At 37.3% G+C, this 17,976-nt stretch overlaps 2 protein-coding genes across 2 annotated transcripts in view; both read left to right on the plus strand.

Annotated features, from left to right (window-relative positions):
- LOC149475533 (putative fatty acyl-CoA reductase CG5065) overlaps positions 1 to 17,976 on the plus strand; it is a gene marked incomplete at its 3' end in the record, with an annotated part of 59,854 nt that overhangs the window by 16,830 nt on the left and 25,048 nt on the right. The gene's annotated exons all lie outside the window — the stretch shown is intronic.
- On the plus strand, positions 14,376 to 16,940 carry LOC149475534 (uncharacterized). Its single transcript, XM_089713223.1, has 2 exons — positions 14,376 to 14,523; positions 15,403 to 16,940. The coding sequence occupies exons 1-2, from the start codon at positions 14,376 to 14,378 to the stop codon at positions 16,938 to 16,940; spliced, it is 1,686 nt and encodes a 561-aa protein (XP_089569349.1).

A 17,976-nucleotide genomic window follows, 5' to 3' on the forward strand; every position in this document is an offset into this window, starting at 1 on the left:
AAAGCGACTTTGTTTTATACTATGTAGTGATGTAGTGAAGAAACAGATAAAAATACTCTAAATATTTAAGCATTGGCATATATTATAAACACAAAATATTTGAGTAAACTGCAGAACCAATTTTTTCAATTCTTTTGCCATTGAAAACGTTATTTTACACAGTAAAATAGGCTATATTATTTTTTCTTCACCCGAGTGCAGCCGGGAAATTCGGCTAGTTATAAATAGTATACGTTATTTTTACCTCGATTTATTCATTTATATATTTAATACTAGATTTCCGCCCGCGGCTTCGCCCGCGTTTTCAAAGGAAAACCCGCATAGTTCCCGTTCTCGTGGGATTTCCGGGATAAAACCTATCCTATGTGTTAATCCAAGTTACCCTCTATATGTGTGCTAAATTTCATTGTAATCGGTTCAGTAGTTTTTACGTGAAAGAGTAACAAACATCCATACATCATTACATCCATACATCCGTACAAACTTTCGCCTTTATAATATATATTAGATATTAGATTTATCTTTCTACTTTCCATGCTTGAACAAAAGTAAAGAATTAATAAATCACTACATAGTACACAAAGTATCTTTCTCTGTCCCTATATCCCTTTGTATGCTTAAATCTTTAAAACTACGCAACAGATTTTGATGCGGTTTATTTTATAGATAGAGTGATTCTCGAGGAAGGTTTTAGCATAATATATAATTTATTAGGTTATAGATAAAGCGGGCGAAGCCACGGGCGGAAAGCTAGTTATTCGGTTTAAAGAACTTTATTAATCTCATAAACAAGAACAATACAACATGATCTTTTACAAATATGAGAAATAACAATTTTGCAGTTAGTATAACACAATCAGCTATCGAAATTAGTTAAGTATGTCTTTAATTTATTTTTAAAAATAGTAATTGACGAGGATTCTTTAATTGCTTTAGGTAAGCTATTGTACAATTGTGCTCCCTCAAATCTTAAGTTTCTCTTACCGTATAGAGTTCTTATAAATGGTAATTCAAGGTTATCACTCTTTCGCGTGTGGTATTTGTGGGATTTTTTGTTTAGTGTTATTTGTGTTTTTATATTATTAGATAGAATATTTTTAATCAGTATGCATGTGTGATATTTATAATATAATTTATTTAAATCAAACAATTTGGTACGGAAGTATAGATCCTTAGTTGGCGTTAAAAAATTAAAGTTAAAAAGGATTTTTATTAGTTTGTTTTGCGTAATTTGTAGTTTTTTTAAATTAGTAGGCGCCGATTGCCCCCAAACTGGGATAAGATAATCTAGATGTGGTTTAACAAGCGTGTTATAGATACTATAACGTAATTTAAATGGTATATATTTAGCCGCATTTCTTAAAGCTCCTGTAAGTGGTATTAATTTAGATCTCACATGGTTTATGTGTGATTTAAATGTTAATTTATTATCCAAGATTAGGCCAAGATATTTTTCTTCATTAGATCTGTTTAAAGGTTGCGAGTCTATTGTAAGAGGTGGAAAATAAGATATTTTTTTATTTTTGGCTGCATAGATGACATAAGAGGTCTTTTTTACATTAATTGTCAATAAATTTAATTTAAACCAGCTATTTAATAGATTAAGATCATTTTGAGCAACTTTAGTTAAGTTGACTGCTGAATCCCCGAAGTAGAAGAGACAAGTGTCATCAGCATACAGTGATATGTTCCCAGACAATCCAGCGCTACTGATATCATTGATATACACCAAAAAAAGCAACGGTCCTAAGACAGAGCCCTGAGGGACTCCATATTTGATTTCGGCTATTATTAAATAAATGAAAAGATTTAATTCTGCACTATGAATTTTTGGACAGTCAAATATCATAAGTTTTGATAAAAAGTCCCGGAAGAAATTAATTTCTAAACCTATAATAAAAAATATTAAATCGTACATGAAAATTGCTTGTTTTTTTTGAGACGATAAAATATAAGTAGGTAATAGTTACTAATTATGCGACATGATAAAAATTAATAACATTATTAATTACGATTTTTTAATAATTGTACTTAGTTACATTAATTTGCAATTTATTTTTATTATTTGCTTATTTTTAGCTATGTAACTTCATTTCTATTTCGGCTGAAACACATATGTGTTCCCGACAAATATAATACAAACAGACAAACAGAGTTAATTAATTCATGACGTAGGAACCATATAATCACAGACAAGTTAACAACCCGGAAGAAAAAATTAAACCAAAAACATAAGGCGGTGATGCATTACAATAGGTAATAAATTACATTTCTTGTACTGAATAAGGTAAAAAATAGATATAATATCTAAAAAAATAGCTATTTTTAATCTAATGATCATAAGAATCCTTCGCTAGTCGCTACATATGGTACATATAAAACAAAGTCGCTTTCTCTGTCCCTATGTATGCTTAAATCTTTAAAACTACGCAACTGATTTTGATGCGGTTTTTTTAATAGATAGAGTGATTCAAGAGGAAGGTTTTAGTAATAATTTATAAGGTTTTAGACAAAACGGGCGAAGCCGCGGGCGGTATGCTAGTATTAGATAAAAAAAGGAACATTATTGTGTTTATAATGTATGAATTTTTTTATTTACCCACGGAACACTAAAAAATTTAAACAGACAATTTATTAATAGATCTACAAATTAAAAACTGACAAAAAAGAAATAAAAATAAAACGATGTAACTATTAATAATAGACAAAGTGATACTAATTGTTTTTTTTATTCGTTTAAATGCGAAACAAAGAAAAAAAAACAATAAAAAAGAGAATATATGTAATATGATTATATATGTAACATTATGATTGGTGGTAAAAAACAAATTTATAGCTGTTTTTCATATAAAACAACGATTTTTTAGTCGTTTCTTTTTGTTATACCTACGCATTCACATAATTTGTAAAATTAATAAATTAGAGGCTGCGGTTTCGCTCGCGATTAGTTAAAAATTTTAACCTTGACAATTGCTCTTAAAAGAAATAAATTTTACAGATAAATTTATATAAACAAATATAAATTTGCCAGTCAGTTCAATTCACGGCCTAAACTGTTTACTGTCAGGAAATAAGAGGTCATAATACGGCTCCTGTAGGCTGTAGTTCCTGAGATTAGCACGTTCAAATAAACACTTTTAAGCGTTACCTACTAGATATTATTATTATTAAAGACTAGCTTACCGCCCGCGGCTTCGCCCGCTTTGTCTAAAACCTAATAAATTATATACTAAAACCTTCTTCTTGAATCACTCTATTTATTACAAAAAACCGCTGCATCAAAAACCGTTGCGTAGTTTTAAAGACTTAAGCATACATATAGACATAGGGACAGAAAAGCGACTTTGTTTTATACTATATATGTCACGGCTAAAGGTAGGTGAGAACATAAACTTAAGATTAGCCGGCTAAACTTAGGTTTATTTTCAACGAGGTGTTAATGTTAGTTTGTTCTATCTTTAGCCGGCTAAACTTAAGTGTAACCGCAGGCCCGTGGCTAAAAATGTCCGGGTGGGTAGATTTGGTTAGCGCCGGGCCGGTGGAGGGCTTGAGGGGCCCGCACAGTGCCAGAAAACACTCGCCCTGTTCCTTACATGTATTATAGTAACCAAATCTACCCACCCCGACTCAGGGCAGAAAGCTGGTGGCTAGGTTAGGTTAGGTTAGAACTCTTAAGACCCGCACGAGCCGAGCGAGCGCAGCGAGCGTGCTGCGGCAGCAGCCGGCGAAGTGCCAGAAAACACTCGCCCTGTTCCTTACATGTATTATAGTAACCAAATCTACCCACCCTGACATTTTTAGCCACGGGCCTGCGGTTACACTTAAGTTTAGCCGGCTAATCTTAAGTTTATGTTCTCACCTACCTTTAGCCGTAACATATATATATATATAATTTAGCTCGGTAAATATTCAGCTTTCTTCCAATTTTTTCCTACTGTAACATAACAAAAATTTTGTAAGGATGCATGTTTATTTATACTCACAAAAACAGTACATTATAATTACACGCTTAGGTACATGACGAAATGAAATCTCTTTTTATTAACACGCTTTTTATAAATCTATTACTTTTAAATTTTAATATTATAAAGCTGTAGAGTTTGTTTGTTTGTTTGAGCTAATCTCAGGTCCGAATTGAAAAATTACCTATTTCACTGTTAGATAGCCCATTTATCGAGGAAGGCTATATATAGGCTATATATCATCACGCTAAGGCCTGAGTCCTGACCAACAGGAGCGGAGCAACGCGGTTAAAACCGCCGCGCGGGGCACAGCTAGTTTTATATAATAAAAATAGCACTATTAACAGGTAACTTTTAAGTAATCTTTGCATCTATTAGCTTCACCTGTATGTTTGTATGTAAAGTAACCAGCTCCCTTGGACTCGATTTACGGCAATTTAATACAAACTTTGTACACTTATCAAGGATCGGTGACAATACGATAATTTTATGAGATCTAATGATATTGCGACTTTTCAGTTCAATCAACTTCAAAAAAAAAGGAAGGAGGTTTTCAATTCGCCTGTACCTACTTTTTTCGGGTTAACTCAAAACTTTCGGTTGAGTGCAAGAAGCTTATAGTTGAGTAAATCGATTTTGATGATACTTCAAAATTGAAAGCTAGTGTCTTTCAATAGTCCCGTTTCAATTTTGTCCAGTTGTAATCATTTGGGAGTGGTTTAGCTTTTTGGCAAAATAATTATATTTACACTTTATTATTTTGGAAGTCGGTTAAAACAGTAGACACAGTCTAATATAAAGTGGGATGAAACAATGTCATATCCTAATATAAGTAATATGACAATATGGGATTATAGCACATGTGGGATGGGATTGCGTTATTTTAATAGGTACTATCCAATTTCAGAGATTCTGAGGTTAAGCAGCTTTGCGCGCGGTCGTCTTTTGGATGGGTTCCCGGTTAACCAAAACATAAAACACAGAAACATAATAAGATTTTAAGAGAGAATTTTTAATAAGATTTCAAGTTTAGGCTTAGCGCATAGATATTTTTGTTGATACTGTATTATTTCATTTTTTATATTATATTCGCAAACAACGCACGGTAGCAATAACCATAAATAAATAAACAATATCCACAAATAATATAATTCAAAGCACAATAAAAATACTTAATTTAAACATAACAAAACACTTCATTATTATTTATCTCCATTTAAAATCTTAAAACAAAAAATATTGCTAGAAATCTTTTAAGTTTTATAACTAAAAAAATTTACATTTCATACATCCCAATTTTCAAGAAATAAATGCCAAAACCATACCACCTCAAACTTCTTCCAAATAAAAAACAAATTAACCCAGATATAGGTTATGTAAGCAAATGTCAACCAATATCAACGCCTAATCAATTTTTATCGAAAGATATCAAAATGTCCATAAAATAGTTCGATGTGCCTTTCTTTGAAGTGTAGTTGACAATATTGAGGGAACTATATCAATATTAAATAATAATTATTTTGGATATTACCTAAATTACTCGTGAGTACGAATTTTTTATACAGGGTTACTTGTAAAACACCAGCAACCTCGCAGGACAAGATAGCTAACATCATAAGTAACGACATTTGTTCTACAACTATTGGCATAAGGCAATAAATTATTTTTAAATGATTTTTTAAGCTCTTATTGTACTCTCCTAACATATTTATAAGTCTATGTTCTATTATTGTAATACTGTGGTTCTATTCATTATCGGATGGACGACGCGACGCCCCCTTCCCCCTCTCGTTCACTTCTTGTTTACGTAATTTTTGGGATGCGCGTAGAGTTTATTATATTCAAACGGAAAATTAAATGAATATTTATTTTTGTATAAAAATAAAATCTAACAAATTATCAAAAGTCGTAGAACAAATGCCGTTACTTATGATGTTAGCTATCTTGTCCTGCGAGGTTGCTGGTGTTTTACAAGTATATTGTAAAACAACATAGCATGTATCGTTCAACAACTTCTCATGCTATTTGTAACTTAAAAGTGAAAGTGAAGTCCCATGTCCCCTAGTGGGGTAAGGGGCATATGCATCTGTTTCACTGATCGATTTTCTTTAGGGACAAGTAGATGATCAGCCTTCTGTGTCCTGCCAGACCGAGACATTTTTTTCTTCGTCTCCACCGGGAATCGAACCCAGGACCGCTCGGTGTTACGCTCACGCGTCAACCACTGTACCAAGGAGGCGGTCGTAACTCGTATGATATAGCTTAGTAAATATTAATCATTAATTTAAAATTTAGTATATTTATGTAGCTTCAATTATCCATACTAATATTATAAATGCGAAAGTAACTCTGTCTGTCTGTCTGTTACTCAATCACGCCTAAACTACTGAACCAATTTGCATGAAATTTGGTGTGGAGATATTTTGATACCCGAGAAAGGACATAGGCTACCTTTTATTGCGAAATATGTACCACGGGCGAAGCCGGGGCGGACCTCTAGTATTTATATAATAAAAAATATTTTATTGTTTCGAAGTTTATTGTGTTGAATATCTTGGTTAAAAATTAAATTCAGTACACAGTTCACCAGTTATAGTAATCATCATGATTCCGCCTGTGTGACAAAAGATATTTTTTCAGTTAGTATATTTTTGTTATACAAAAAACGACGTGGAAAATATCAATAATTACTGTACTTAACAATTTTTATAGGATAACTAGCGGTCCGCCCCGGCTTCGCCCGTGGTACATATTTACGTTTTCTCTACATAAAAACCATCCTCGTACTTCAAGCAATATAATAAAAAAAGAATTATTGAAATCGGTTCAGCCGTTCTCGAGTTATGCGCTTACCAACACATTTTGCGATTCATTTATATATATTTCGGAGATTCCTCGCGATTAATTTCAACGTCCGCCATGATCGTAAATAATAAAAAGAATCAGTGCGCACAACTGGCGCGGTTGGCTGTCGGGCGGCAAGTGTCGGTCGAACTGACACCCCCCAACCTACCAAACTACTGACTCAAGGAAAATGTCATTGTCACTTGTCATTGTCATAAATTCATTCGTTAAAACTTCAAGTCTTACTGCGTCAATATTAAAAATACTCACAACTTTACCAATAGATGGCGTTAATACCAACTGAATAAATCAATACTCCGACACGGCCATTCTGACAATAAGCGCGTTCTCGCGCGATTTCTAAGCCTATTTAGCTCTGATCACAACTTTGCGTCAAAGTTAGTAACGTAGAACCTACACAAAGCGCGAAGCTTCCCATGTAGATTCAACACATGAAGCGCGGAGCTTCCCATGTAGAGTCAACACATGAAGCGCAAAGCTTCCAATGTAGATAGAGCAAACACATGAAGCGCGAAGCTTCCAATGTAGTTAGAGCAAACACATGAAGCGCGAAGCTTCCAATGTAGTTAGAGCAAACACATGAAGCACGAAGCTTCCAATGTAAAGTCAACACACGAAGCACGAAGCTTCCAATGTACATAGAGCCAACACATGAAGCGCGAAGCTTCCAATGTAGATAGAGCCAACACATGAAGCGCGAAGCTTCCAATGTAGATAGAGCCAACACATGAAGCGCGAAGCTTCCAATGTAGATAGAGCCAACACATGAAGCGCGAAGCTTCCAATGTAGATAGAGCCAACACATGAAGCGCGAAGCTTCCAATGTAGATAGAGCAAACACACGAAGCGCGGAGCTTCCAATGTAGATAGAACCAACACACGAAGCGCGAAGCTTCCAATGTAGAGATAACACATGAAGCGCGGAGCTTCCAATGTAGAGCCAACACATGAAGCGCGGAGCTTCCAATGTAGAGATAACACATGAAGCGCGGAGCTTCCAATGTTTAACTTACGCGTGAAGCGCGGAGCTTCCAACGCTAAACCTTCGCATGAAGCGCGGAGCTTCCAATGCTAAATTTACGCCATCGACTCCTTTTAGGAAAGGAAAAAGAAACAAGCGTCTAGAGATACAATCATTTATTAGCATCGATAAACAAAATAAACTGTAAACATTTCTATTAACCAAAACATCAACAACATAAATAAAGGAAACATCATCATATCTCAACCGTCGGCATAATTAATGCAATGCGTATATTTCAACAAAATGCCGTTTACTTTGGCGTATAATCATTTTAACATAACTCAATATTTAATTATAATTTTTAAAGCTGATTAGAAAAATAAAACTCACTCTTATTACAAATTATCAAGTTGATTAGACATTTCTGGTAAACTCATAGGATATTTCCTCAGCTTTTCATGACACACATATTGCGCACGTCCCCCAGATATTGGCTCCACTCTATACCTATGATTATCGCAAATCTCAATAACCTTACAGGGACTAGAAAACTTTTCGCTTAGCTTCGTAATTACTCTCGGGTTTTTCTCCACAATGACGATGTCACCCATAGCAAATGGATATACTCTGGCCTTACCTTTGTCGTAACGAGCTTTGTCGTCAAGAGCCTTCTCGTCCATCCTGGCCTTGGCGTCACGTCTGATTTCGAACAGGTCCAGCTGTTCATACTCATTAACTAGCGCGTTGATTCTCGGTGGACTTTTGTTACAACCCATTAGCATTTGTAGTGGACTTTTACCCGTACTTTTGGATACTGTACAGTTTAGGGCTAATTGGATCTCACCTAGGGCGGACTTCCACGATCTATGTTCGTGATTTTCGGCTATTGTGAAACAGTTCGTGAGAACGGACATGAATCTTTCGACCTGCCCGTTGGCGCGACTGAGACCACTCGCAATCTCGTGGAATTCAATTGACCACTCTTGGCATAGATCCTGGAATTCCTTCCCGGTGAACGAAGTACCTTGGTCCGCAATTATCCTTCGCGGAGTCCCAAACAGCGATACGAAGGAGCGGAGGGCGTTACACGCCGATTTGGAAGTCAAGTCTCTCACGGGGGTGAGATGACAATATTTTGTAAATGCGTCAACGATCACGACCACATATTCTTTAGCGTTCCGCGTGCCGGTTAGCTTCCCACTGGTGTCGATATGTAACGTATGTATCGGCTCTGGAATTTTATCAATGGGGTGTAGGGTTGATTGCCTAGCCCCTGATGGTTTTTTGTTTACCTTGCAGGGGAGACACCTGTCGACATAAGTCCTAACGCAAGTCGCCATATTCGGAAACCAAAAATGTTCTCGAATTTTGGTAAGGGTCTTTTCCCATCCTAGATGTTTGAGATCATCGTGAAAACGCTGAATTACCTGCCATCGGTAATTTTTTGGAACAATAGCGCGGGTTATAGTTTTCTTATCTACTTGAAATTTTTTATACAACAAATTATTTTTAAATACGTACGATGATCTCAAACTAGATTCTAGGGTGTCACCTTCAATCGCCTGAATAATTTTATTAATATCCGGGTCTAACCGCTGCTCTGCTTGCAGCCAATCGTTTCGAACCTGCACTACATTGACTTGAGACGTACACGTGGTGACAGTACTTGGTGTGACAGGGTTCCTACTGAGGAAGTCTGCGTGAGGTATCCTTTCACCCTTCCTATATTCTACCTCAAAATCGAACCCCTGCATGAACGCCCACCACCTGTGTACTCGGGGCGTCAAGTCTTTTTTTTGACGGGACGCTTTTAAGCTATTACAGTCCGTAACCACCTTAAATCGCCTACCTAAGAGGTAGTGTCTAAAGTGTTTCAAAGCTTTGAAAACCGCTAAAGTCTCCAACTCGTAGCTATGGTAGCGGCTCTCCACTTCTGTTGTTCTCTGGCTATAGTACTCAACAACCTTAAGATGAGAGTCGTGCTTCTGCATGAGTACTGCGCCATAGCCGAGCGAACTGGCATCCGTATGGAGCTCAATTTCACGATTGGGATCAAAAATTGTTAACAGTGGGGCCGATGTCAGATGTTTCATAACTACTTCGCGAGCTCTGGTGTGTTCATCTTGCCATTCCCATTTAGCGTCCTTCTGTGTGAGACGGTAAAGGGGCGCCATAACCGATGAAAAATTTGGAACGAATTTCCTAAAATACCCTGCGAGTCCGTTAAATTGTCGCAACTCCTTCACGTTATTAGGTAAAGGAGTGTAGGCAAGAGCTTGAACCTTTTTGGGGTTTGGCCTAACTGTCCCATTGGAGATAACGTAACCTAGGTACTCTACAGCGGTCTTAAGGAATTTGCATTTGTTCCAGTTGAACGAGAACCCCGCACCAGCTAGTTCGCGTAATACCTGTTGGAGGTGTTCAAAAGCGTCCTCTTTATTTTTTGAAAATATGAGGACGTCATCCATGTAGACCGTGGCTATGACGTCTCTTAACTTACCCAGGGCTTTATTGATTGCTCTTTGGTAGACGGCGGGGGCGTTACACAACCCAAACGGCATCTTCAGGAACTCGTAAGAGCCATCGGGTGTCACAAACGCTGTTTTCTCGATGGAATTGGACCTCTCAGAAATCGGGATCTGGTAGAAGCCAGATGCCATGTCCAGGGTGGTGAATAAAGAAGACTGTCCTAAGGTATCAAGCTGTTCTGAAATCAACGGCAACGGGTAATTATCGCGTACGGTATTCGAATTCAACTCACGAAAATCAATACACAACCTGTCAGAGCCATCCTTCTTCTTCACGAGGATCGCCGGGCTCGAAAATGGTGACGTACTTTCGCGGATAATGTTTTTAGATAGGAGATCAACTATTATGTCTTTCATGGCCTTGCGTTCCGCGGGGGCCAGGCGATAAGGATGACGCTGCACTATTTTGTTCGGATCTTTTAATCTAATCTCCATCTCACCTGTCGTAACGACCGTCTGAGAGTTCCCCTTTACGAAGTTCTCATTAAAATTTTCAATAATAGAACGTAAACGAGCAATATCTTGGATGTCTGTAAGGTCGGTATCGATCGCTTCTATATCGGCACTTTGCAAAGCACAAACATCCGCACGAACATCGCGAGAAACATGAACGCCACGATTATTAATAATTAAGTTTACCCCGGGTCGCGTAAAAACATCCCGCCCTACAATGACGTCATGAGGTAAAGCCTGAGAGTCTACCACCACAAAATCGACCTCTAAGTGAACATCATCAATTTCTATAGGCAAAGTAATACGGGAAAAAGAATGAGTGGAAGTGGAGCCAATACCAGTTAAACGCGTAAATACAAAATCTCGTACACCGGTCATAACGTCAGCGATAGGTTTACGAATGAGCGAGCAGTCAGATCCACTATCTACGAGGGCTTGTAATTGAAATCCGCCAACAATAATTTTAACAAGCGGCGATTCTGACTGCGCACACACATTAACGGACTTTGTATCATTACTTTTTTTAAATTTTTCATCCCGTTGTTTAGAGAAACACACCTGCTCTGTGTGCCCCAATTTGCGACAATAAGTACACTGAACATTTTTATCGGCAGACGGGGAACGTTTTAATTGAGACGTTTCCGCCAGTGAATGTGAAACCTTAGTATGCGGACGGAATTTACAATTTCGCTTATAGTGCCCCATTTTACCGCAATTGTGGCACATAACATGGTTATTTGTTTCAAGTTTACGCCGCTTAAAGTCACTACAAAAAGAGCTTGAAGTTGAAGGTCGTTTATTATTTTTATTAATTTGAGGGTAGGTAGCAAGGTGTCTATCTAATGTTACAAAGTCCGTGGGGGTATTTTTTAATAAATCTGATCGTACCTGATTGTCAGAGATACCTGCTATGACGACTTCGATCTTGTTCGCCTCGCTCCACGCTGTCTCCAGTCGATCGATCATCGCCAGCTTGTTGGTGGAGTATTCCACGTAGCTAGCGGCGCGGTCACTCGTGTATTGCACCATGTCCCGGAAAAGGTCGTGGAAACGCTTGATGGAGGCAAATTGTCTTGCTAACCGCTCCTTCGCTTCATCCCACGTATTGCACAAAGGATATGATTTGGACGCCCACTTGCGTGCTCGGCCGCGTAGATGCGTAAAAGCAGCATTTCTCGTTTCATAATCCGTCCATGAGTTCTGTGTCCGGTGGTGGTCGATTTCGGCACACCATTGCGCCGCCGTAAACTCGCAATCGTCAGGATCGAACGACGGAATGTACACTTCAGTGGGTTTCATCTTCTTCACAGGTGGTTTGGAGTTTGAAGTTTGGTTTTCGTCATTGTGAAAAGTCTCCGCCATTCCACGGAAAAACGAAGCCCACATCTCAGGAGGCACATTAGGAAAAGCACTATTATTAGGCACGTTACGGTTTTCGGTACCTCGTGGCGTAGGTTGTTCGTCGCAGTTTGATTCGGCGGATTGGTTCGCCGATTCTCGGAAATATGTCTCGCTCGTAGTAGCAGGGTGTCGGTTAAGTACACTGGAGGAATGATGGTCAGATCCCACCGCTGCTTTCGGAGATTCCTCGCGATTAATTTCAACGTCCGCCATGATCGTAAATAATAAAAAGAATCAGTGCGCACAACTGGCGCGGTTGGCTGTCGGGCGGCAAGTGTCGGTCGAACTGACACCCCCCAACCTACCAAACTACTGACTCAAGGAAAATGTCATTGTCACTTGTCATTGTCATAAATTCATTCGTTAAAACTTCAAGTCTTACTGCGTCAATATTAAAAATACTCACAACTTTACCAATAGATGGCGTTAATACCAACTGAATAAATCAATACTCCGACATATATATAAGATTCATATTTGTAGGTTACTTTTTTAACTGAAAATAAGGAGAGTAGAGGTTAATGAAAGGACAAACATGCAAACAAAAAGTTTAGTTATACATAATAGTACCACATATTATTACTTAATATTATCATATTGTAATTTGTAACCTTATTAATTCTTGTACCCTTACAGGAGGAAAATATAAATTAAATTAAATGCTCATAAAATATTAAAATTTTACACGAAAATATTATATATTATTATAAATTTTAATAGGTTTAGGTACCTACTAAATCATTTCGTACTTCCAGACATTAAAAATTAGTACATTTGGTTGAAAGAGCTATAAGCTCAATACAAGACGTTGTATTATATACTTGCGGTCCGAACGGCTTCGCTCGTGGTACATATCTAGCTTATAGCACCCAGGGATCACGGACATACCCAACGGTGAAGGAATTTTTGAAATCGGTCCAAAAGTTCCTGAGATTAATGCGTTCAAACAAACTCTTCAGCTTCACTACATAGTATAAAACAAAGTCGCTTTCTCTGTCCCTATGTCCCTTTGTATGCTTAAATCTTTAAAACTATGCAACGGATTTTGATGCGGTTTTTTTAATAGATAGAGTGATTTAATGAGGAAGGGTGTCTACGCCTGTTAATTTATAATAGCAATCGCGCGCGCACCGACATTGATTGTCATTTTTATTTATTATTTATTGGCCGGGTAGAATGTATTTTTTTACTCACAAAGAAACCTTTGTACAAATGGGGCGTTGGTGTTGAAAATAAAATCTTTATACAAGTAATATTGAGTTTCCCTAAAGAAATTCCAGTTCCCATGCCTAAAGCGGGAACAATTTGGCGACCGTGACAGGACCAAAACGGATTTCACCGCAAAATACGAGTTTATTACAAAATATCTACACATCTACGCAACATTGTTTCTGGAATTGACGACTTCAATTTGGGACTGATTCCTGTCGAAAAGGATAACCTGCTTGTCTGAACAACGATACAGCTAAAGTGTCGTGCCGGAGTGCAGCTCATAGTACCAAGTTAAGTGCAAATCCTTAACACATTCCTATACCTAACCTTATAACATAAAATTCACGTTCATAATTATCCAAAAATTACCTATAATTTCGCTTCCATTTGTGTTAAACAATTCAAATTATAGTAATATTGGTTTATCAATACCTATCATCATTTCTTCACGCCAGATTCCCTTGCGGGATTGGCATGTAAATCGTAATCGTCGTCATTTGTTCCAAATTAAATTCATTTTTTGTTAACAACAATCTCGAATATAATATTATAGCCCCTTCTCGCTTATAAACACGACTTCGCCGAATAATTTCAGGAGCCGTCTTCTCAGGCGACTAAATATCGCTTGCACGATCTTCTGCGAAGCAGCTGCGTCTGAGCAGCAGCCCGGCTACCAGCGGCAGGTTCCACCAGGCGAGGAGCGTGAGATAAGCATTTTATTTCTTCCATAATCTTATCAAGCTTGTTGACGTGCATTTAAATAATTAATTAATCGAAAAATAATTACATAATTTCAAAATAATTACATACAATTAAATTTTAATTTCATAACAATATTCAATTAAACTATTTTACAAAATGTCTACGGAACCTAATCTAAAGTTATTAAGAGATTTATATTCAAAAAGGTCTGCTATTAAGGGCCAAATTACAAAATTTAAAAATTATTTGGACAGAATTAGTGAGTCCACTTCAATGGACGAACTATTAATGGCTGAATTTAAATTGAAACTTAGCAAATTTGAAGCATTGTCAACAAAGTTTGATGTGTTGCAGACTGAGATTGAGGTTCTTAATTCTGAAAATATAGATTCTGAGATTGATGAAAGAGACGACATTGAGAACGATTTCGTCCAAGGTATTGCTTCTGCTAAAATAATGATTAAACAATATGATAATTTATTTAATGACAACGAAAATCGTAGGAAATCGATGGGCAATGAAGACTCTTTCCATCAAGACTCAAATGTTAAATTACCACGAATCGAAATCTCAAAGTTTGATGGTTCATACTTCCGTTGGCTAGAGTTCCGCGACACATTTTCAAATTTAGTTCATAAAAACAAAAATATTACTGATATACATAAATTTCATTATTTAATTTCTTACCTTGAGGGTGATGCGGCACGGATTGTCTCTAATCTCGAAGTGTCAACAGCAAACTACCAGGCAGCCTGGACGCTACTTTGCGACAGATATAATAACAAAAGGCTTCTTGTTGATCATCACTTAGATTCTTTACTTAATATTCAATCTTTAACTCGTGAGTCAGACAAGTCACTACGTTTTTTAGTCGATCATGTTACAAAAAATCTTCGCGCCTTGTCTAGCCTGGGTCAGCCTACTGACTATTGGGATGTACTTATTATATTTAATTTGACTTCTAAATTGGACAAATGTACTCTAGTTAAATGGGAAGAGTATCGAAATACTATTGATGACATTCCAACTTTGCAACAATTTCAACGATTTTTAATCAACCGTGCAGATGTGCTAGAATCTTTAAATCGCAATAAGATTGGCACTAATAATGAATCCCAAAATAATTCTAAATCACAATTCACGTCACGTCCCTCACAACTAAATTCACAAAAAAATAATAAATTTAATACAAATAGAAATACTAATTCATTTTCTACATCTAATCATAATAAATTAAACGTTTATCTTTGCATAATTTGTAACGAAAATCACAGAATTTATGACTGTCCTACATTTAAGTCTAAAAACATTCAAGATAGGCTGTCGTATGTAAATAAATATAAATTATGTCGAAATTGCCTCAGACAAGGGCATCCTGTCAGTGACTGCCGCATGGGTTCATGTCGACAATGCCAGCAAAAACACAACACTCTTCTCCATAATTCTAATGATGACGTCACTGCCAACTTCAGCACAGACGAGCAAGTTGAACCAAGCGAATCTGTAGCAGCATTTTCTAGACAAATGTCCAAACATGTTCTCCTATCTACAGCATTGATAGAAGTTTTTAACCCTATTAATAAGCAAGTAGAAAAGGTTCGTGCTCTCTTGGATTGTGGCAGCCAGTCTTCATTTGTCACTAAATCCCTGCAACGAAGAATGTCATTAAGAACTTGCCCATTGCAGGCAATGAATGTCATTGGCATTGGCAATAATTCTTCTAATACAGTGCACGAAAGCTGTCTCACTCAATTAAAATCTCTAAGTAGCAACTATAGCGTTACTCTTTCATGTCTTGTTCTCAACGAATTGACGGGCCGCTTACCTAAGACGCCAGTTAATATTCAAAGTCTCAAAATACCTAATTCTTTAACTTTGGCGGACCCTGAGTTCTACAAGCCAGCTCCGATTGAAGTTTTAATTGGAGCAGATATCTTCTGGGACATTCTAGAAAGCGAACAGCTTTCTTTAGGTCCTAATAATCCTAAATTGCAAAATTCTAAATTCGGCTGGATAATAGCTGGCCCAATCAATAATTATTCTCGTAGTAACGAAATTCATTGCAATCATGCCATAAATACAAACCCTACTTCTAAAGAAATTCACAAAATGCTCACAAAATTCTGGGAGCTTGAAGAGCTACCCCAAAAAACTGTTCGAAGTCAAAATGACATAACATGCGAAAAACACTTTCTAAATACCACCACTCGCTTAGAAAGCGGCAGATTCTGTGTGAAGTTACCCCTAAAGGACTCACCTGACTGCCTCGGCGATTCATATTCTCAAGCTAAAAAACGATTCCTAAATCTTGAGAAAAGATTTAGACGAAAAAAAGAACTAAAATCAAAATACATTGAATTCATTCGTGAATACGCTGATATGGGCCATCTATCTGAATCACCTACTCCTATTCCAAATCCATCATATTTTTTGTGTCATCATGCTGTCATAAAGGAAAATAGTGAATCTACCAAACTCCGAGTAGTGTTCGATGGCTCAGCCCCCACAACCTCAGGCTTCTCTGTTAATGACATCCTCATGGTGGGCCCAAATATTCAAGACTCTCTTTTCTCCATTTTAGTGAGAGCTCGGCACCACAAATTCCTTTTGACCGGTGACATTGCCAAAATGTACCGTCAGGTCCAAGTTGAGAGTTCAGATCAAAATTTGCAGCTCATATTATGGAGAGAAGATGAGTCTCAGCCTCTGAAAACTCTGCGACTGAGTACTGTCACTTACGGTACCGCAAGTGCCAGTTACTTGAGCACGAGATGTCTTTGGCAGGTTGGAGAGGAATGTGGGGTCGAAATGATCAAAATATTATTCAGCACGACTTTTATGTCGATGATCTAATCACCGGCTGTGATGATGAAGATCAACTTAAATACATTCAAAATTCAGTTTCAAACGCTCTAAATTCAGCTTGTTTTCCTCTACGAAAGTACAAAACTAATTCAAAAAACTTATTTCAAAATTTACACGAAAGTAATTACAGAACATTTGACAATCAGTGAGTCGTCGAGCACTCTCGGACTTTGTTGGGATCCATCGAAGGATGCCTTCAATTTTCCAATCGAAATTCCACTTCATAGTGACAAAATCACAAAGAGACATATCCTCTCAAGTTCATTTCGAATCTTCGATCCTTTGGGTCTTTTGAGCCCGTGATTATTCATCCAAAGATGTTGCTCCAAAAATTGTGGCTCAAGGGTGTTGAGTGGGATGAACCTGTGTCGCAGGATATCAAAAATGACTGGTTGGACAGTGTAGATAATCTAAAATTTCTTTCAAAATTCGATATTTCTCGCAGAGTTCTTTGTGATTCACCAAAAATCATCGAATTGCATTCGTTTAGCGATGCATCTCGATGCGCTTATGGGCTCAACTTAACAAAAAACACGAAGAAGACTTACCTGAAGTCAAGGTCCATACAGCCGTCGAATCTGAAATTAATTTTGATTTTAAAAAATATTCTAAATTTACAAAACTTCAAATAACTTTCACTTACATTCTACGATTTTACCCAACTCTAAAAACAAAATAAAAATAATAAACTTACCGGCATTTTATTAATTGAATAATTAAATTATTCTTTTCAAAAACTGCGTTACCTGCACTCGTCTTCGTGGTCAGACCTATAATCCAAAAATGGCTGACTTACCTTCAAATCGCGTCAACGTTGACTTTCCCTTCAAGTCTGTTGGAGTGGACTATGCGGGCCCTTTCTTCATTCTAAATCGTAAAGGACGCGGTGCTAGAGTAATTAAGTGCTACTTATGTTTGTTTGTGTGTCTGCGTTTCAAATGCATTCACTTAGAGGTCGTGTCTGATTTGACAAAAGATGCTTATATTATGACACTTCGCAGATTTGTGGCACGCCGTGGGAAGC

Source organism: Colias philodice, chromosome 30 (genome assembly GCF_061535455.1).
Source record: "Colias philodice isolate Cphi_HAF_F1 chromosome 30, ilColPhil1 Martin Lab GWU primary, whole genome shotgun sequence".
Classification (NCBI taxonomy): Eukaryota; Metazoa; Arthropoda; class Insecta; order Lepidoptera; family Pieridae; genus Colias; species Colias philodice.

Excerpts from the sequence above, each read along its gene's own strand:
- LOC149475534 (XM_089713223.1), top strand. The coding sequence starts at position 14,376 with ATGGCTGAATTTAAATTGAAACTTAGCAAATTTGAAGCATTGTCAACA. Across the intron at positions 14,524-15,402 it reads TGAGAACGATTTCGTCCAAG|ATAGGCTGTCGTATGTAAAT; the intron begins GTATTGCTTCTG and ends AAAACATTCAAG.